Source organism: Papilio polytes, unplaced genomic scaffold (assembly GCF_000836215.1).
Source record: "Papilio polytes unplaced genomic scaffold, Ppol_1.0 DF822733.1, whole genome shotgun sequence".
Taxonomy (NCBI): domain Eukaryota; kingdom Metazoa; phylum Arthropoda; class Insecta; order Lepidoptera; family Papilionidae; genus Papilio; species Papilio polytes.
In genome coordinates this window covers 839,488-862,133 of record NW_013526471.1, presented here as the reverse complement: position 1 = coordinate 862,133, position 22,646 = coordinate 839,488, and the positions used below count along the sequence as shown (strand labels likewise).

Genomic DNA, 22,646 nt, shown 5'->3' with positions numbered 1-22,646 from the left:
GGTATAACACCGGGCGAGCCGGCCCATTCGTGCGAAGATGTTAAAGCGGGCTCTACCACTGTTACTATTTTTTTTATTAAAAATGACAAAAACGTTTTCAAGTTTTAATACAAATATCAAAATTAAAATGTTGCATATACCTATTATAGTTCAATAACCGTCATTTAAAACAACAACATAATGAGGCACTATAACAAAATCATACTAAGCTTACTAAATTGTAAAAGTAATTGAATTACTCAAATAGGGTTTGAGTTACTGCCATCCGGTAAGTAAAACTAGCAGATATGTAGAGAAACTTAGTTAAGTTAATAACGTTTTCATGAACAATTACGATATTTGGAGCAAATATCTTTAAGTACAGCACTATTAATAATTATATATGCGAAAGTGATAGATGGCTGTTTGTTAGAGTTTGTAGCTTAAATTGCTGAACGGTTCTTTATGAAATTTTGCATAGATATAGAGCATAATCTGGAAGAACGCATAGGCTACTGTCTCTTGTTTTTTTTAATGCCACAGGGATGTCGCGAGCAAAAGCTTGTGTAAAAAATGACGATCTCAAAAAATCTAAAGCTTCTTTATAAAATAAGTTAAAATGTAACAGGTCCATTTTCACAAAGGGGAAAATTTTACTTCAATTCTTAAGTACCTCTCGATTCTACATAATGCATTTAAAACTAAAGAATCTTAACTAATGGGTAGTCGTAGATTTAAAAGCAATTCTTTCCTAATTAAATCAAGACAGTTACGTAAAAAGCCTTTCGTTTATAAAGTTTTGATTGGATTAATTGAGCTTTTTAGCATAGTATTTATTTAGTTTTAAAAAGATTCGATTTTTTTCGACATTACCTACAGTTATTCCAATTTGTTTAATTGTATTTATTAGTTAAATTTAATTTTGTGATGATTTGCAGCTATATTGAGGCTTATTTATTTAACACGCTCCTTAAAACAACTTGAAGGGGCTAAAAGCATCTGTATAACCGTTTCAAACAAAATTTTGAATCCGCACGACTGCGTTTCCAAAACAAACAAGCAATGAATACTTAAGCGGATCGGAAACAGCACTGATAATTGGATTAAGATGGTTTTGTTAAAGTGTTGACGGAGTTTAATTTACGTGGAAAGCGAATGTTTGATTCGAATTCTGAATAATATTTATCTTGCAAAAGATAGAAAATATCATAATAAACAACTTTTTGTAAATAAAAATGCTCAATTCAAATATATGCTCGATTTAAATAAATCAGATATATTTTATTAAATTGGACTTTTATAAAAATAATTCTACAAATGTCATCAATGATAAAACGAAACGTTATCGTGAAGACAGTGATCTTAGATATTGCAATTTAATATCTTTTATTACTGGGTCAAATGCCTTAGTTTATAAATGTATTTGCGGACACGACCGTCACAGAGCGGTACGTGTTGCAGAGGGTCGCGCAGTCCCTCGCGCACGCAAACCTCCGTACACCATCACTTTCTCTTCATTGAATGACCATTGAGATGTACTAACTACAAAAGACTTTTATCTCTTTGTTAGAAAAGCTTGAACTCAATATATTTGACTGACAATGAATATATTTTAAAATGCAATCGACGAGAGAAATCGTTGAATAGTTTCTCCATATTTATAAATGAAAGTCCCTTAAGATACTAAAATTTATAACAGTAAAAACGATTGTCTACTTATCTATACTATTATAATAAAGCGTAAATATTCACTTCTTTGTTGCCTAAGATCTCAGCAATTACAGCATATTTTTGGATAATTCTTTTTTTAATAAAAAGCCCTACACTTACGTCAGGCTTTAGGCTATATATTTTCACGCCATTAAACTTAGGATATAAAAATTTTGATAAAAACCCTAATGTGGGAAAGAGACCATAAGTTGTTGCCAACATCAAGAAAGCAAGGTTGTCATCATGTTATGTCATTTTGACATTTGTAATTTGACAAATGTAAACATTAAATAATTTTTTTTCATAATTTCGTGCGGATGAAGTCGCACGGGAACAGCTAGTCTTATATCTGTAAATAGTAAAATGTAGCATGCTAGTTTAAAAGTAAGTTGTAAAACTGGAATAAATAATAAAGTGTCATTGAAAATTGATGTTCTTAGTACTGTGAACATGAACTTAAAAGCGAAATTTACATCCACGTAATATTGCACACCTGTGTTTAGTAAAGTAGTACAATTCCCCTCAGGCAAACACTTTCATATCGAATACATTAACCTATATTCTACATCAATACTGCGTACACTCTTCTTAGTTATTTAGTACTGTTGCCCGCGACTTCGTCCACGCAAAATTAAGACAAAAAAGTAGTCTATAATATACCGTCTATATCAGTTACCATTGAGTGAAAATCCGGTCGAACTTCAGCCGTTTCGGAGATTACCCGGAATAAACTCTGCTTGCAGACAGACAGATAAAAAAAATATATGCGATTTTCGCTATCAGTAAGGCAAATACATCACCTTTCCGAAATATGAAATTTTTCTTCTGATGTCACAGACACTCCAATTTTATTATGTGTGTAAATTTCAGCAATAACAGTATATTTTTGAATAAATATTTAGACTAGAAACTGAAGTGTATGCGTATTAACACAATATATTATTTTTAAAAAACAATATAACAAAGTTATACAAAGTTGTTTTAGTACCAATGTTACATATGGTACTTGAAGTTTACTTTGCATTGTAACTCTGGCCTTGGTACAAACGTAAATAGGAAAATCAATAGTTAACACTTTAAATAACACTATTATGTCCAAGTTAATAAACCATAAACTAGAATTACTTAGCGTTACAATGAAAAAGCATAAATAGATTTACAATCTTGTAAGAATACTCGGAACTTTTAATTTAAAACAAAATCCTAAAAAAAACCCGAACTGAAATTCACTTCAGTTTGGGATTTATCAGATACAGTATTCTTACTGAGATATGAACGGATTTAAAATTAAAACATTCGTTAATCTAAAGATGTTAATAAATTAAAATTTAAGGACAAGAATAAATACGAAGATCGAAATACAATATTAAAATATATCAAGAGTACTACGTAATAATGTTACAGTTTTTACTTTCACCGATGATTCAGCAAATTTTATTATAACGATAATAAACAACTCCAATGATAGGAAAAGTACTTTCTACATACTATCAAGTCTCGTAAAATAGGTCTGACAAGTATTAGTGCTCTTTAGGCACCCGACTACGATGTTCGACAAAATAGCATAAAACGGTCTCTCCGCTTCAATCCTCGGTCCAAGAATATCAAAAACTAACTATTACTCGCATCTTCGACTGCGTGAAATTAAAAAATAATCAAATAGCCTATGTTACTCTTTGTTGACGTAGCTTTCTAATGGTGAAAGAATTTGAAATCGGTCCAGTAGTTTTTGAGTCATTTCAATACACAGAAAAATACAAGTCTTTCCTCTTTATAATATTAGGATAGATATCGCTCGCCTAAAATGCGGAAAACGTATGTACTCTGACAAAAAACGTTGGTTTAAGTCATTTTTTTAATACTGGTAGATTATTGTTAATTCACTATTTTTTGTTCCATTTCAAGTAAGCTCTAAGCTTGTGCAAGGGGATATGGAGCACAATAGTCGAATGGCGGGATTCGAATCCTCGACCACGTGACCAGAAATCTGTACCTCTGTTACGCTATTGGCGCTTATGTCGCATTACTAGATAAATGGTTCTGTTCTCGCGTTAAACGTTTGTCAGTTTCGTCATGAATATTCTTCGACATCGTTCGTATTTTAATATGCAGAATTTATTGCATTCTTATTAATGTATCGTCTACAGTAAATATTAAATGAAACAAACAACGTGATCGGACATTAAAGAAAGTTAAGTAATTTTGCCTCTATAGAATTCGAGGAATATTACCCTCGTTAGTCAAATAACAGTGTGGAAGTCAATAGCAAAATTGACTTTCTTAGTAACTATCTGTCCGCGTGCGGCTTCATCCGCATGAAATTATAAAAGCTTTATTTTGTTGTTTACAATTGTCAAAATTACCTTTACCATAAAAATCTTGCTTACCTAATGTTGGCAATTAGGGTTTCTATTCAAAATATATAACTCCTAAGTTTAATAGTGTGAAAATATGTAGCCTAAAGCGTGTCGCAAGTGTAATGCTTTTTATAAAGGGTATTATTCAAAAATATGCTGTAATTGCAGACATGTTAGGCAAAAAAAGTGCGTGTTTATGCTTTATTAGTATAGATATAGATGATTATTGTTAAAGACCGTGATCAAGTGTACAGTATGTTTAATGTTTAAACTAAAGATCTTCAGATCATTAAACTGTTTTTTTTTTTCAGATAATATCCTGACCACGAAAAAAAAATCCTAGAATGGCTACAATGTTAGTAAATTCAACACAAACTGTGATAAAAGATACATATGATTATTACTTATGGACACTATCACTTTCAGGTAAATTAATTAATAATACATAAAAAAAAACATTAACATAATAAAGATGGTTGCATCTTCATCCTATTCATATATCGAGATTATAATTGTGCCGTAAGACGGTTGTGCGGGAGAAATAAAATGAGCACAGTTACCTGCATCCACCTGTATAGTAGGAAGGCGAAATTTAAACATACTTCGCTACCGAATATAGCGGACACATAACAATTAAATAATAACATAAAGCGGGTGCACACTTTTGAATAAACTATCTCACAATTGTTATGCGATTGTCGATTGTTTCGATAACCATTCCACTGTTTATTTGCACAGCTAAAAATGGAGTAGTGTGCGCACCATGTAAGCTCACAGGAATCAAAGCGAGACTAAACAGTTGTGCAATAGTTTAGTCAAATGTGTGCGTGAGCTCTTAATATTACGTCACTTATTATAATATTTTATTATTAACACCTAGTTTTTTATAGTTTTTTATTTGTTTTGTAATTTTTTAAATTGAGTTAGCACAAAATCGTTTGCAAACATAAAAATCTGTGGGGAAAAATTCAATTATTAGGAATATTGTCCGGAGAAATTGCTTGGATCAAATATTGAATAAATAGGAAGTTGTATAAAAAGGAAAAAGCTTTTGATTACTTCAGAGAATCGACGGCTATGACATGACATATATATATATGTTTTCTTTTTTTATATATATAAGAATTTTCATTCATTTGCACGTGATATTTTTCCTTACTTATTTAGGGTAAAAACCTTGCTCTAAACACAAATCTATATTCCTAAAATTAATGATGTCAATATAGTAATTACATAAATTTAATATTTAATTATTAAAATATTTTAATTAAATTTGCAGATAACAGAACGAAAGGATGGCCACTCGTGGACTCTCCATTACCAACAGTATTGTACACACTTCTATACCTATTTATCGTGTGGATTGGCCCTAAGTTAATGAAGAATCGACAACCGTTCCAATTGACGTGGCTACTTGTACCCTACAACTTGGCGATGGCCGCCCTTAACGCGTATATCGCAGTTAGGTTACTTACTGCATCATTTAGATTGAGGTATAGCTACATATGTGAGCCTTGTCGACAAAAATATGATCCCGATGAATTACAAGTAAGCAATATTATTTTTATTATATAAATTTTTGGTTTTGGTAATCCTATAATTCGAATTAATGAATTTATTTGAAACTTAAACTTTTGTGAAATCGAAATTCTTTATAAAGGACCTTATTGCTACCTAATGTATCCCTAATTTTATCTACTTGTAAAATGTAGATACTTTTTATGCATCCTCTAATTCCAATTATTTTTTTAGAGACTTCGATTGAAAGTGATTTTAGAGGATATTTCTCCTTCCCATGCATATTCTCCATCATCAAATGCACCTTTCCTTATAACAAAAGAATGGAAAGGGAAAGGGACTAAAATAATAAAATTATTAACATTTTTTAAATACAGACATAACTTTTTAATGATTAAGTACAACAAAATCTAGACTAGATTAGAAGTAAAACTAAAACAGACCGATACGGACTAAGCCTTTGGCTTATGGAATTTAATAAAAACTATTAATATAAGCAGCTTACAAATAACAATAGAGCGGGCACTATAAACTCCGGGAGTAAATCTATACTATTATAATAAAGCGTAAACACACACTTCTTTGTTGCCTAAGATGTCAGCAATTGCAGCATATTTTTGAAAATTTCCTTTTTTAAGAAATTGCCCTACACTTACTTCACGCTTTAGGCTATATATTTTCACGCCATTAAACTTAAGGGGTAAATATTTTGGATAAAAACCCTGTGGGAAAGAGACAATAAGTTGCTGCCAACATCAAGAAAGCAAGAATGCCAAGGTTGTCATGTCATGTCATTTTGACATTTGCTATTGATAATTTGATAAATGTAAACAATAAAATAAAATTTTCATAATTTCATGCGGATGAAGCCGCACGGAAACAGCTAGTATGTAGATAAAGCATTTACATAAAGTGCAAATTTATTTTATACCTTGTTAGTCTGTTGCTTTTTATAATCCAATCTGCGTAGTATTGCGAATAATTGTTAAAGTAAATATTTATTGGTTTATTTTGTACCTTTGAAAATATTAAGAACTCGAAACAATAGTCTATTGAGCCCTTCAAGAGATTATCTTTTTTCGGCGTTCACTAACCTGTCTTTGTAATTGTCATTTACACTTCCTGTACCTTGTTATTTTTAGATAGCAGACGCAGTTTGGTGGTACTACTTCTCGAAGCTTCTAGAATTCTGTGACACGTTCTTCTTTATTTTAAGAAAGAAGGATGAACAGCTAACGTTCCTTCATGTTTATCACCACTCTACAATGTTCAGTTTTTGGTGGATTGGCATTAAATGGGTACCAAGTGGGTCAAGTAAGTCATATCTATGTCAATATTTCTTCACTAATATCATAAAGCGTAAACACATACTACTTGTAAGTAAGATGTCGGCAATCACACCAAATTTTAATAGTCATATCTTTAATAAAAAGCCCTACACTTACGGCACGCTTAAGGCTATATATTTTCTATATAACTTAGAGGATAAATAAAATGGATAAAAACCCCAATGTGGGAATAAGATCATAAGCTACAAGCTGCCAACATCAAGGAAGTAACATTTCCATGGTTTGTCATCATGTCATGTTATTTTGACATTTGCAATTGATAAATTGACAAATGTAAACAATAAAATAAAATTTTCATAATTTTATGCGGATGAAGTCGCACGGGAACAGCTTGTAATTAAATAAAGTTTTAACGTAACTACTTTAGTAATTCTACAAATTTATATTACATCATTAAATTAAATATGAAGATTTTTATTTAGAATAGAAATAGAATGCGGGAATATTAAAGCCAGTAAAATGGGTGCTACGGAACTGAGCAAAGCTGAGAATATCTACCGTAATTAATTTAGAGCTTTACTGGCTTCTGAATTGAACTGTACTTAAATATTATCTAAGATTCTAATAGTAATATACTTATATGTCTTACTGCCAATACTGAGACAATATTTATGTAACAGCGTCTGAAAAGATAAGACCACACTTAAATCTCAAAATTCCATTAAAACTTCGGCACCTATCAGATAATAAGCAGTGCTAACGAAGCGATGTGTGGAAGAATCTTTTGAGTATTCAGCTGTTAGTAAGTTAAATTTAACCTGCTTACTAATATTATAAATGCGAAAGTTTGGATCGATGAATGGATGTTTGTTAGAGTTTGTAGCCTAGACGGTTGAACGGATTTTGATGAAATTTGGTATAGAGTTAGAGGATTATTTGTTTTTTTTTATTTCACGCAGACGGAATCGCTAGCGTACGCTAGTGTAAAATAACTATTTATAACATTTTTTTTCCAAAGTCAAACTAAATCGTATTGCTACAGAATTACTTTGATCAAAAATATCGGGACAATAATTCTGCGATTCATAATTTTCACAAATATTTTTTATTCGCATTTCTTTCAGCATTCCTCCCCGCGATGGTAAACAGCGGCATCCACGTACTGATGTATACTTACTACGGCCTTTCAGTATTCGGACCTTCCGTCAGCAAATACCTATGGTGGAAGAAATACCTCACTATTTTACAGCTGGTATGTGAAACTAAAAGTTTAGCTTTTTTAATAACTCAGTTGTTTTGTACGTCATCACAATTTAAGACTTCAAGATTCTTTTGACCTTGAAACGGTTGTTATCTCTTTTTTACATTTACATAATACTTCGGTAAATTATTGATTAAATTCATAAAAAGAAGTCGTTAAAAATTAAATAATATGCTTTGAACGGTTATTAATGTATGCCAGTAAGGTTTTTGGATGTTTATTATTTGCATATCGAAAGGAACTTTGGATTGAGAGAAAAAATCTTTATCTTCAATTTAAGATCCCCTGTATATACATAAATAGACTATAGACTTTTTTTTTATAACATAAGGTAGCAAACGAGCAAGCGGCCACCTGAATCCGCCAAAATGGCGAAGCGACCGCTGCCCATAGACATCCGCGATCGCATATGCGTTGCCTACCCTTATCCGACGGAGGAGGAGACGCACATAAAGAGGATATTGCCCCTTCCTATGCATCTCCTCCACCGTCAAATCCACTTCCCCTTTCCATCCTCTCCTTATAAGAAAAGCGTGGTAAAGACAAAGGGACTTAAATTGAAGATTATTGATGAACATGTTTGAATGTGTACCAATTATTGTGTGATTTTGATTTGCCAGTCAAATCCGATCAATTTATCGACCGATAAAAAAGTCAGTCTGCGGGAGCTCTTAGAAGTCTATTAAGACATCTTTGCAATTATTTAAGTGGATTAAAACGATTGCAAAATGGAAAATAAAATTCCGCTACACAAATCTTTGAGACTTTTACGATTCAATTTATTGTGTTCTATTTCTAGTAAAGTCGTTCAAAAGGCGGATTTTATGATAGGAAATGAAACTCATGAAGTGTTAGTAAAAGATTTCCTTAGAGTTCTCTTTTCATATGACATACCTATTCACTGAATTAGATTTAAAAATAATGATTGAAAGCGTAACATCAGTGGTTCACTGAATTCGAAAACAGACCCATGTCGGAGTAGTTTCAAAGCGCTCCGCATTTAATTCATTTCTCAGATTTATAATTAATTCTACAAACAAATCTTGATAACTCTCTGGATGCTAAAGTTTTTGTTCATGACGTTTGGTTAACTAAGAAGTCTATGTAATGTTATACGATGTTGATTTGATAATTTAAAATCTTCGAGATAATGTAACGAATATTATTTTTTTTCCTTTAAATCGGAATTTTAAAAACAACCACTTCAGTTTCAAGCTTATTTTCATTTACTTTTTGAAAGATACATGAACTCTTTAATAACGTAAGTCTAGCGCACGGTTTGTGAAATGCAATTTTAAATAATAAATAAAAAAGTGATACAGTGTTTTGGTGAAACATGTAACCACGTTGACGTACAATAACAATCAGCGAGTTTCAAATAGTTAAAACTCTATATAACTTTAAATTAGTGGTTTTTACAAATATAATGTTCGTGAGAAACAAGTTTCTTGCCGCGATTGAGTTTAAGCTCTCGATATTTCAGCACAGTTGCATGCGTCATATTCACGATCTGCCTTAGTTCTCTGCGTCGAAATATCAGGATTGTCTATAATTTTGACTAATACATTCAAAACTTAATATATTCCTGTTTGTACAGATTCAGTTCACTTGTGCCCTCGTCCTTGGAGTAAACGGCATCCGTACTGGCTGCGAGTTCCCGCTTTGGATGCATTATGTGCTTATTATCTACATGATCTCGTTTATCGTGCTGTTCGGAAACTTCTACATGAAAGCATACATCGCTAAGGTAACCACAAAACTATTTAATTTCATATACCAAATGTTATTGTTAATATAAACTAGCATCAACTTAAAGCTATTGAAGACTGCGATCTACTTTTGATTCAAGCATATTGAGTCTCTGAAGCTAACATACATACACGCAAATCGGATTTATAAATATTAGAGGGATTTATAAACAAAACTAATTAGTTGTTCTAGTAATAAATATAGTTTTCAGGTAGTCTTGTTATAATTTATCTATTCCCTATATCTTAAGTATGAAAATGTGTAACAATGACATTAACGTGATACTTGGATGGATGGATATTTATTATCAACATAGTCGTTTCTCTAAAAGAGCTTAATAGGATTTCGATAAAATTTTGCTTAGATGTAAGAGTTGCTTAGAAGTCGCAAAAAAGCTAGTTTACTACAAAAATATAAGTATGCGATAATACAAATTAAACTGTAAGTATAACATAAATGTTTAAACCAAACATATTCAATTTCCTCATTGCTTATCAGTTAAATAAAATTTATTTCAATCAATAAACAAAATTTACCAAAACAGCAAAAAATTCCACGTACTGAGTATGACAGGTATATCATTTTACATATTTTCTTCGAAATATTTCTATTGGGAAATGCTAATTAATTTTGCCAGAATATTTTGGTATTGTTTTTTGAAACATTATTGAAACGAACTGAAAATTAAATGAAGAATTCAGAGGAAATTAGTGCATCATTACAGTAAATACTTATTTCGAAAAATCCGCGTGAAATGATTACAAATAAATGAAAAATAAATCTCTATATTAAAATAATTTCAATATTATAACGATTGTCTTTAAATCTCAAAACAATAGAATCGTTAGCTATAAAGAGAGACAGTTAAAGACAGTCCGGGCAGTAATTATTATACTTGAAAATTAAAATAGCAATTACAAATGTAATAAAATATACCTTAGCGTTCGAGGAATTTGCATAAGTACATCAAAATTGTTTTATAGATAGCAATCAAGTTACGCAAAACGTAAACCGAGTATCGGTAATGAGAAAAGCGCTGTACTGAATATAAGTATAGGTTACGCGGGTCTTATGCAAGCGCAAGTTCCGAGAGAAAGCGCACTATGTAACTCTGTAACGAGCCTTACGTCACCAGTTACTTCTGCTTTCGTATACAATGATTGCACTTATATGGACATTGTCCAAATAAATATCTTAAAGCTTTTTTAACCGACTGCCAAAAAGTTCTCATGTCTGTATTTTTTACATTTAAATGTGACTCGTGTTTGTTTAAAAAAAAAAACGTTTAACAGTTTCAATCAGTTTGAAAGTTTTTTGAAGAGTTCTTATAAATAAATATTAGTTTTTCTAATCAAATGTATTTCTAGTTCATTTATTGAACCCACGATATTATTTCCCTCAAACAAACCTTTTTAATTTTAAGATTCAGATGTGTCTAGATCACTTTGGGAAGCACTAACATTTTCTATCTATACCATTATAATAAAGTGTAAACACACACTTCTTTGTTGCCTAAGATATAAGCAATAACAGGATATTTTTGAATAATTATTTTTTTAATAAAAAGCCCTACACACACGTCATGCTTTATGCTATATATTTTCACGCCATTAAACTTAGGGGGTAAATATTTTGGAAAAAAACCCTAATGTGGGAAAAAGACCATAAGTTGCTGCCAACATCAAGGAAGCAAGGTTGCCATAGTTTGTCATCGTCATGTCATTTTGACATTTGCAATTCATAATTTGATACATGTAAACAATAAAATAAAATTTTCATACTTTTATGAGGATAAAGTCGCACGGGAACAGCTATGATAAATTTACTATTAGGTATACCAAATTAAAGTTTGCCAGTATTAGTGGGTGTTCGTCCATTGGGAGCCCCTAAAAGTCAATGCTTGTACCAAATGCAAGTACTCGATTTATAAATAATTTCCAACTATGCAAAGCCCGAATGTTCCCAGAAGAATACAAATGGCAAAGAGTAGAGAATTTATAATTATCTTTTACAGAATTAATTAATAAAAGTGTTTGCAATTTATCTTATCAATTAGGCAAATATACTTCGGTCTGCGTTTCATTAGGTTTAGTAATTTGATGTTAAAGAAAGGGAATTTAATATTGTAATATATAGAATATTAGGTAGATTAGTTAACGGTGGTTTCTATTTTATAACTAGCTGTTTCCATGCGATTTCATCAGCATAGAATTATTTTATTGTTTACATGTGTCAAATTGTCAATTGCAAATGTCGAAATGACATGACATGACAAAACTTGGCAATCTAGCTTCCTTGATGTTGACAGCAACTTATGCTCTCTTTCCCACATTAGAGTTATTATCGAAAATATTCACTCCCTAAGTTAAATAGCGTGAAAATATGTAACCTAAAGCGTGACGTGCGTGAACATATTATTATTAAAAAAAGAATTATTCAAAAATAGGCTGTAATTGCTAACATCTTAGGCAACATAGAAGTGTGTGCTTACGCTTTATTTTAATAGTATGGATAATTATTATAACTAATGTCCTCTTTATGTGCGTCTTCTCCTCCGTCATTTAAGGGTAGGCAAGTCATCTGCAATTGCCGATGTATGTGGGTAGCGGTCGCTTTCCATTTCGGTGGATTCAGTTGGCTGCTTGCTCGTTTGCCACCTTATGTTATAAAAAAAAAATTTACTATTTAAAATCAACTAATTCTTATTTCTTTTACAGGGAAGTAAATGTATGGAGGTGAGGTACGGTCAATGCTTGGACGATGAAGATACCACGCTACGTAAGAAGTTGAATTAGTTTTTAATTGTTTTCATAAGTAAAAATGTAATTTATTTAAAGAAATAGAAAATAAATGTCATTATAATGTAATTAATTAATAAACTATATTAAGATATATGTGGTATGCATGTTAATTATTTACGATCTCAACGGCAAAATAACTTTCCACATATCAAAGGTTTGAAAGTAAGTTGTGGTCATTATCATACCGCAAATGCATTTGCCGGTAACGACATCAAAAACGTATATCCGCATTAACGCGATAGTATGGTCAACAAAAAAATCCTTAAATGAGTGGCATTATAACTCTATCAAAATTAATAATTAATAACTGTCCAAAGGAATTTCCAATTAGAAAATAAATAGTATTTTCAATAATGTTATAAACGAGCATTCCAGAAATATTAGCAAGCGCGTTGCTGAGTAAGGCAAAGGTTTACTTTTCTTTTAAACGTATTTGAAATGAATAGTCAAATATTTAATTATTTATTTTCTCAAAGAAAGTATATTTTATATGTCTTTAGCATTTTCAAAACTAACAAAAGACAATTTGAAATACAGCGTTTCTTAGAATTATAATACATAAGATCAAAGGCCTTTTGTATATTCGTATCAATAATAACAAAATAACAAATTATTGTAATGAGTTCTTCAATAAAACAAATTAGCCATCACGATTCATTCAGCCTAAATGTATTGAATTCTGTTTCATAACTCATATTCAATGAATAGGCTCATTAAGTACACGTGAATTTATTTCAGTATATCAAAATAATTTACGATATATCAACGAATATTAATTAACAAAATGGTATGTTTATTGAAGACCCGTTTTCATATGAATTTCAACTAAAAATACTATAGTACTATATTTTCCATATCAGTGTTTTGAAAGTCGATTAAATAATTCGAAATAAGATTATACCAAAGTCTAATACAGACAATTGTCTGTAACTGAAGTGTTCAGATAGAACGTATTTAGCGGGCTTAAGAGATAAGTGAAAACATATTAATACAAACAGTATGGGCAGTAATATAAGTCCATTTCAAATAAATAATTGTAAAAATAATCGTTACACGCATTGTCTAAAGTCTAACTAAAACTAGACATGTTACATGCACTAGAAGTGTAAAATGTTGATATTTTTACACGCTATTTCAAAAAGTGTAACAGTCCTTGTTACACTTGTTGGCATTGCGCCCGCGCCATGTAAGCCACCTTTTGCGCCCTCTGCACTACTTCGGGACAACGTTTGCGCCGCACCATTTTGCAGTCCTGGAAGAAGCCTTCATTTCTTGGAAATCCATTGCTTCCATCACTGAAGGTTACCAAGCCTAGAAATTGATAACGTCAACATTTAAATACATTAAAGAAAATAATTCGATAAATTAGACGATTGTTTTCTTTTATAAATGAAAATGAAAAAATATTTATTAAACCAAAAAGATTGTACAAAAACAAATAAATGACAATAACTTAAAATTATACATAACACATAATTTTTAAAAAGTTGTTATCTTAAGTTATTCTAGTTAATCTGGTGGTGGCTACACTAGGCAATGCCTGTATCGTGGCCACCGGAATTCATAAATACAATACGACTTTAATAAGATTAATTGTAATGTTTTTCTTTGTTTTCTTCGTGTAGACATTATAAGTATTATAATGAAGTATTGGGTAAGAAATGCAAAAGAGACAATAAATAAATTAATATCATTATTATTATAAGATTTTAACTTTAGTAGAGTTCTTAGCAGGTTAAATTGCTTCTGCCATTCGGTCTGGGGCAATGTCAGGACCAAGCATAATAAACGAGAAGTATATGTTAAATTTGTTAAGAAACAAACATTTTTATTCAGTTATGAGTTTAGGGAAGATCTGCAATATTTTTATTTTAATCTCAAGTGTTTTATTTCTTCAATTCGAGGAAGGATCAAGAAAAATGCTGAATATTACGGAATTTCCCAGAAGTAATTCAAACAAAACTAATTTAAACTTTTGTTTATATTCCATCTAATCAATCTTCCGTATAAAAATCCCGCTATTGTTTTTTTAAAATACCTATATTCTTAAAATAATTTATTTACTCGTAAATCATTCCACGTGTATTAAGTTACATTTAATATAATAAGACGGCAAACGAGCAAGCAGCCATCTGAATTCGGCTAAATAAGGAAACGACCGCAACCCATAGGCGCCATTTCTTAAGAAAAAGTATTTCTCTCTTCAGTTTCAATGAAGTGAATATTGCCAATAAAATTATATTTGTAATCATTTTATTCAACAATATTGAAACATACAGAAAACAGAAAATGACTACTTAACATACACTTATATCCGTAAATATTACCCTAAGAAAATATGAAGAAAATTAGCCTTGTTCTTATTTCCACTTGTCATAAAGATCGTTATACTCACCCAAACCCCAAACACGTCCACCTCGGAACTCTCCTTCGAACTTCATTCCATCCGCTCGCCAGAAAACTCCGTGACCGTGGAACCAGCCCTGCATAAACTCGCCTTCGTATCTAAAGTTGTTAATATGTTAAATCCACTACGATTTTAAAAACAACAGAAATATAAGCTTTCATCTAATTATTTTGCCGTACTGATAAATAAATCGTCGAAATTGTCAAAGTGTGACCCATATTAAGTACTTTCTGAAATGTATCTTTTTTCCTTCAGGCAAAAAGATTATACACATTTCATTTATGTTATTTGAAGCACAAAATTCGAGTTTGAAAGTATTTTTCCTTGTTCAAAAAAGAAATGGTTCAAAGGGAAGAAAAAATATTTTACTGATTTAATACAAGGTGTTCTGTGTAACGGAAACTGACTTCACCTTTGTTACAAATTAAATTGTAAAATTTGAACTAGGCAGAAAATATCTTATTAAAAAGCCATTTCCTATAGGATATTGACTATCATTTTATTTAACAAAGAAGAGGATAATAATTTTCGAGAGTTATTTGATGTTTGTGGGTTTATATCAAATTCATTAATTTCTTGTAACCTTTACAGAATCGATTTTGATGAGATTTTGAAAAGAAATTCGAATTGCATTTTTGCTTTTAGTTAAATTGGGTGAGTTTCAACTTTTAACATTATGAGCATATGAGATACTCGTAATCGCCGCAATAGTGAAGCAACAGCTCCGAATAAGCAATTGCAGACGCCTTGTCTATGCAAAATCGACGGAGGCAGGGTCGCGCACTCTGATATGAGGACAAATCCCTTTCCATCCATACCTTTAAAGAATATGTTGTGAATGGAAAGAGGACTATAATTACGTCTCCTAAACTCTCACTGATCCTTCGAAACGCAGAATGGCTTATACATCACCCTGAATTTTAGAAACAATTATCACATGACTAGCTTTCTCCCGCGACTCCGCCGCGTGAAAAAAAAAATAAACTCGAGCCTATGTGTGCTTCTAGACTATCATCTACGTCTAAGCCAAATTTCATCGAGATCCGTTCAGCCGTTTAGACTAACTTTCGCACTAATAATATTAGTAAGATGAACTTCGTACTTACTTAGCACCGTCTGGAAATACCATGACGCCGAGTCCGGAGCACATGCCACCAGCCAGGCAGCCATCGAACCTCGTCCCGTCTGGGAGTAATAGGTGACCCATTCCATGCTTCTGGCCTTTCGAGTTCCAATCGCCTACATATCGGGTGCCATCTTCATACTTGTAAGCTCCAGACTTCACAACACCGGGATCTACAACTGAAAATAAACGATCATGTCATTAATTAAAAAATAATTTAAAAAAGTTAAAATTTTTGTTCTTTCATTTATAATGAACAATCTTCGATTACATTTAATGCCCGCTACGGACGTTCAGTTCCAATAGACCGTTTAAGTAAACAATTCGACTGTTTGTGGGCAAAATTTTAATTGACAGTTCTTAGATAGCCAACACACGTCAGTATTAAATGTGTAGTTCGATTATTCATTGTAACTGAAAACTGATAGTGCGTTACTGGTTTAAAACATTACCCAAATCAAATGACATTGTGTAATGATTTTGATTGACAAAAGTTAATCTTTTACAAAAAGAAAGAGTCACAAAAGTAATATCACATAGCGAATTGAGCATATTTATTCAAATTTAAATTACATTAACCACAAAATGTTCTTTACGGTTTAAATTATAAAGAGTTCTTATTACTTAAGTCATTTATATGCTATTGGAAAAATGTACAACTTTAAAAAAAACACAAATATCAATTTAGATATTCTAATGATGTGCAAGTAATAACTGACAGAGTACTTAATTTATTTTATTATTCCATTTTTAGTTTAATGTTTTACTTCTTATACTAAACGACATTATTAAGTAAATTACATCATGAGCGTAATTAATACACTGTTCACACAATTTTCTAACAATTTCTTACCTTCCACCATTATAAAGCAGTACACTGACTGGCAAGGTAGAATAAACTGAAAGGTTTCCCGAGCTCTTTCGCTACTACACCGTGTTAATTAAATTACTGGCTACGTTACACTGTAATAAAATAAACAGGCTTAAAGGTATTGTGAAGGTTACATTTAGTGTCTACACAACAATGTATTTTAAGAATTCCAAAATATTTTAGTCAAAGAAAAACCACAATTTAAGGACCACATTGTATTAAGGTTTATTAGTATTATTTCTGTATATAAATTCTTTAATTTAATACTGTTGATTTGGATTTAATTTCTTGAAATTATAAAAAGATATCACAAACGATGGCAAGGAATAATTCATTCGCATAATGACCGCTAAAAGAATCTCTTCTTTTATCGTGTGAATAAATATTTATTTAATATTCAAGCAATGTCATTTGACTGTGAAAGAATAAAAACGCAAATCTATCTCGCAGTTTTATTATTATCTTGTTGTATTTATTTTATCAAGCATTTAGAAACGGAAAAGTTGAGTCAGGACAAAGGCTCAAAAGACATTAATGGAGTCATGTTTCATGTTTTTTACGAACTCGAGAAAATTCGTCTAACAAAAACATTGTTTGCTACGTATGTTGAGAGGTCCATTAGGCCCACCGCTCTTATAAGAATTACGCAATAAAACGCTTTTAACTTACAAAGAAATCGAACAACAAAAGAGCTATTACCATCCCCTCTGTTCCGTGTATTACGTAGACTGACCAATTAACCGCTCCTGTAATTGCCAGTTAATAACATCGTCAGCGCTGCGACGACATATCCTTATTAGTGGCGCTAGTGTGCTGGCAACTCTACGAGGGTCAAAGATTAACCGCGCAGATGTGACGTTACATAATAAATATACAATGTTATAACTGAATTGTAAAATAGCGTATCAGTTTGTGATTATAGTTTGAAAAACTTCCATAAGGATATTCAACAAGGATCTTGAAACGCTTTATGACATTAACAGTGTAGCGCTAATGCGCTATTGTAAATCAGTTTCAATTACGCCCACCGGGCGCGTTTGTTCGTTAGTTTACACAAGTAAATAGATTAACGTACATAATAGATGTAGGGTCTCAGTAGCACAAAGTGAACAAGAGTGTAATGACCTGAAGGTTGCTAACTCGTGCAATGACGCCCTTTATAAGAGTTTTAAAAGTTTTGGAAATAAAGTTGTTACAAACAAATTTGATTTTAATTCTCAATTTTTTGATTAATGCACACAGCTTAAAATATTTATCAAATCTTTAATGTTTATTTTACAAGGCTTAGTTTAAAAGTTAACCTTCAGTGAAACGATTCATGTATGATTTTGTTTATTTAGACTTTCCCTCGGGCTTCTTAATTACGAAAACTTTAAAGGAAAAACTTAATTACAGGCCAGCTTAATTATTTCGCCACCCGAATAATTAAAATCTAACAGGTATAATAAAGAATATTGCGATAAATTACAAATTTAATAAAAAAAGATTTTAAATACGGTACAAAACTACGCAACACTTAATTTAATTTTCTACCATAAATGGTATCTCTGCTTTATAACACAATAAGAGGGGCCGAGATATTACAGTGAAGACCGATATTTTACGCACCGATAGAGCAAAGGAAGCAATAACACAACCATGTGAATAGTCTTTACATTCGTATGTATCTATGCACAGCGTATGATTAACGACGTGCCTTGACGCAAGAATCACCTTTTGAATAACGGCGGCGAGCAATCTAGCGCTTCCCGTCGACTTGACGATTCCTAATAACGAAATGCAGCGAACAAAACTAACACAAGTTCAGGGACGGAACGCTATACGCTGCATTGTCATGTTCTTCATTGAACTATTGTCAAGGACATAAAGTTAGTTGTGATTCTATCAACCAGGTTATGAAGGACACGAATGACAGAGGCAGAAGTCACATATTAAATTGTATATATGTATGTAGATATATTGTCTGCGAATATACGGTCAGTACGAGAGTTAGAGCGACCCAGGGCGATGGTAGAGATGCCACAGGTCAACGAATTATAGTGTCAGGTAATCTTGTTAACCAAGGCATTATAAAAAGGAGGCTCTGAAGCAATCTAGCCCATGGCACTGGCAGCGCTAAAATCGGCAATGAATACGCTCATCAAGAGGGCTTATACATGTGGTTGTGAATACAACTTGAGCTGTTATAGGAATTCTGGAATAGATTATAATGTAATGTGTAAATAGAATATGTTATGTAGAAATTAGTCACCTGTTATAAAAGCATATGAATATGTACAATCAAATCGTGTCCCAATCTTTTTTACAAAGACTGCATTGCTAGAAGGTTAGATAAGCAATCATGAACTACCACTTCCGCATGTTCAAAACTACTGTCATCCCTTTCTTTCTCTTTGAAGGAATAGAGACAACAATAGTTATTTGTACAGGTGTTCAACAGTGGAAACAGTAACGAATATGAATCGATGTCCAACATTATGTAAGCAAGGTTAGCATGGGGTGAAGATGTGCTTGCGATCGATCAGCACCAAGGTTGGCCGCAGCAGTCATTATGACATAGACTTCAGAACAAATAGAATGGAACAATGACAGAATGATGTTTTACTCTCATGAGTAATTATCATTAAGAAAGGTTACTGTATCTACACTACATAAAGATTTTCGTTAAGAAAGAAACGTTAACTAATGAGTTTAGGTAATATATACAATGGAAAAATGCAATTACAAAGTTTAAACAGTACTATTGCATGCAATCATTGAAGTTTTATGCACCGATAGTTCTTACTTATAACACAATATTGGTCCTTTTTAATTGTCAGCTTTGAGACGTTGTTCTCTTTTAGATTACAATTATTTATTTTGACATAAAAAAAAACATTTTGAAACGGTCTCAATTGTTCTGTTTTAGAAGACTGATAAAGTTTCCAACGTACCCAGATGGATAAAAGACTGTCTGGACTAATTTAATTAACCTTTATGTAGTCAAAAAAGGAAAGTTTTGATAAAAATTTGTTGCTAATTTTAATCACTTATAATTCAATGTAAATTTTAATTTGACCTGTCTATTACTTTCAATGTACTATAACCTTATGGTATTGACCTTGGTTTGTAAATAATAAAAAAAGTAATTAAATAGTTCCTGTAGCTTTTTTGATTTGTATTAAAAAAAAGCTTTCACTTACGTAATAAAAACAAGATACGGAAAAATCAAATTATAATCTAAGACCAAGCTAATCGACGCTAAACGCTAATGGAATAAGATCTCGCTAACAAAATAAGTAAACAAGTAATCTTCACAATGAATCAACTTGTAAATATTTCCACAAGAAGTCTTATGTCTGTTGAACGTCGTAACAAATTGACTTACATCTGTTCCACTTTACGCAACATCCTTGTATTTAACAAAGAAATCATGCAAGGACAGCGTCTTAGTCTATTTATGCTTTTAAGCGATATTAATGTATTAGTCAAATATCAAAATTCGAGTACGTTTTTATTACGTTCACTGCGTCATTTAAACGATAATCCGATTCTCCAATTGATATAAGCTTAATGCTATCCAAAGAATCCAAAGAATAATGCTTTATGTATAAACTAAAATAATCGAGCTATCTAATGCAAATAGTAAATTTTAAAATCAAATCGAAACTGTCTGATAGTAGACTTTAAATTATTTAAAGAGTCATCCAATGAATCTTATAATCATCATACTTAAAATGTTATTTATCTCTATTTCAGACTATTGTTGTACAAATAAACAATAATATTTCAGGTTTTACTGAATGGCTCGTAATTCCAACAACTAAAGGTAAATGCCTCGTTGTCGTGTTTTCCATTTTCAGTTTTATGACATACTGCCAGCATTTACAAATTGTATAACATATTCTGCCTTAGAATGTATTATCTTTTATAATCTTTAGCGAACAGCATAATGTTTACACTGGAATGAACTGTAATAAAATGTTAATTGACATCAAACATGAAAATTCTTTTAATTTCATACCTGCAACCTTGAATATGGCTATCTTACATTATAAATGCGAAAGTTTAGATGGATGGATATTTGATTACTTATAACAGCAGACCTCCGTAAAGTCTGGAAAAACACATATGCTACTTTCTTTTGTTTTTATAATTCCACGAAGTCGAATACGTGTGCAAAATCTAACAGTCTATCTAGATTGCATTTAAATACTGATTTATCGTACTTTTTACTCATTAAATAAGTTACTAAGTATTTAACCACGCGATTGAAGAATATAAGTTAAAACTAGCCATTAATCTTTGTACCAAAGGTAGGCTTAAGTAGGTTGAAGTTATTTCCGCTGGATTTATCCATTTTGTTCATAAGAAGCTAACGATAAATTAAGTTTATTATCATTGGGGACACGCGTGCTCTAGTCACGCCGCTCGACTTTTCCTCGTTCCGCACGCTACGTAACGTCGTGATAAACATTAAAGATTAAAGATTTACTTCTTTTACAATATTGTGTGCTATTAAAAAACCTAGGCGATGTGTACGGTAATCCTAACATACGTAGGTACATTGTTTAGGTATAGAAGGATCCCTTAATGATTAATTATCAAGCCCTAATTGCGGCATTAAGTTAAATTCATTAAGAAGCAACAAACAAAGCGCACAAGGTCACTTTCCATATAAAAATAAAACAATTAGGATGAATACTACAATGACTCGACAAACATTTGCATTGCGATCATAATCTTAGAATACCGCTGCTAAACACATTGCAGGGGTATGGAATAAATTTCTAAATGCTTACCCCAAATAAGGTGGACCGATACCAATCAGACAAGGTCTGTGGTCAATGTCGCCACGTCGTCACGTCGCCGGAGTCGCCACGTGAACGTACCGCTTACGTAGCGAACGCCGCACTCAAATGTCATATTACTAACAGTCACCGCTTGGTTAGAAATGGGGTTGTAAACATTTTTTCTATTACATCAGTAAGCGATGTCCTTAACTTTTGGGGACTGTTACATGACTTTTGACAATTATAGGAATTGTAAATATTTTTATATACAAATTTATATCAATTTAGATATCACTGTTTCAGATGTTTGTGAAAATCATCCAAATAATATTTAAGAAGTTACTTTAAATTAAATTTTCTTGTTAAAAACCTTAATTGCCAAACGTTTAAAAAGTTTCCTTGAGAAATCCCAACTCTATATAAGTCTATAAAATTATAAATCATAAACTTTCTTATACTTTAACTCGAAACTTTCGAACCGAAAAATTGTACCCAAGTTGAATTTCGGAGTAACTGGAGTGTAATTCGTTCAGAAAATGAATGTTCTATTAAGATAATAAATTACATTCTTATTGCCAGATAAATTAGTATAGAGAATTATTCTAATTTTAAACTCTAATTAATTTGACTAGTGATAAATCAAAGCCTGTATTATAAATTTAATCTGTGCGCTCTGTCAAAGATGTTTAGGAGGTGCTAGGAAAGAAATATCAGGCCAGACGGCGTCTGGTCATTGCTACGAAGTACTCTTTTGAGTTACTATTTGTTAATTAAAACATTAAAACCTGGAGTAATTATCACTATGAGAT

The 22,646-nt window shown here is 31.7% G+C and overlaps 2 protein-coding genes across 2 annotated transcripts in view; one reads left to right on the top strand and one right to left on the bottom strand.

The window, feature by feature from the left end:
- The window catches only part of LOC106105715 (elongation of very long chain fatty acids protein 4-like), a 13,620-nt gene extending 926 nt beyond the window's left edge, over positions 1 to 12,694 (top strand). Inside the window, exons 2-7 of the mRNA XM_013286142.1 lie at positions 4,358 to 4,472; positions 5,326 to 5,594; positions 6,707 to 6,878; positions 7,978 to 8,105; positions 9,712 to 9,861; positions 12,581 to 12,694. Of these exons, the coding sequence (XP_013141596.1) occupies positions 4,391 to 4,472; positions 5,326 to 5,594; positions 6,707 to 6,878; positions 7,978 to 8,105; positions 9,712 to 9,861; positions 12,581 to 12,658 (879 nt within the window). The 5' untranslated portion in view covers positions 4,358 to 4,390 and the 3' untranslated portion in view covers positions 12,659 to 12,694. The remainder of the gene's footprint in view (positions 1 to 4,357; positions 4,473 to 5,325; positions 5,595 to 6,706; positions 6,879 to 7,977; positions 8,106 to 9,711; positions 9,862 to 12,580) is intronic.
- Positions 12,695 to 13,512: 818 nt separating this feature from the next.
- LOC106105728 (MORN repeat-containing protein 4) lies at positions 13,513 to 17,061 on the bottom strand. The gene is made up of 4 exons (XM_013286157.1): positions 17,048 to 17,061; positions 16,178 to 16,373; positions 15,060 to 15,169; positions 13,513 to 13,975 (listed from the first exon to the last, which is right to left on the bottom strand). Exons 1-4 carry the CDS (start codon positions 17,055 to 17,057, stop codon positions 13,821 to 13,823), a joined length of 471 nt encoding a protein of 156 aa, XP_013141611.1. The 5' UTR covers positions 17,058 to 17,061; the 3' UTR covers positions 13,513 to 13,820.
- Between the last annotated feature and the right edge of the window lie 5,585 nt (positions 17,062 to 22,646).

Bases quoted from the DNA above. Each gene is read 5' to 3' on its own strand.
- LOC106105728 (XM_013286157.1), bottom strand. The intron at 15,170-16,177 runs GTAAGTACGAAG...TAACAACTTTAG, and splicing joins GTATTTCCAGACGGTGCTAA to ATACGAAGGCGAGTTTATGC. The intron at 13,976-15,059 runs GTGAGTATAACG...ATCAATTTCTAG, and splicing joins TGGACGTGTTTGGGGTTTGG to GCTTGGTAACCTTCAGTGAT.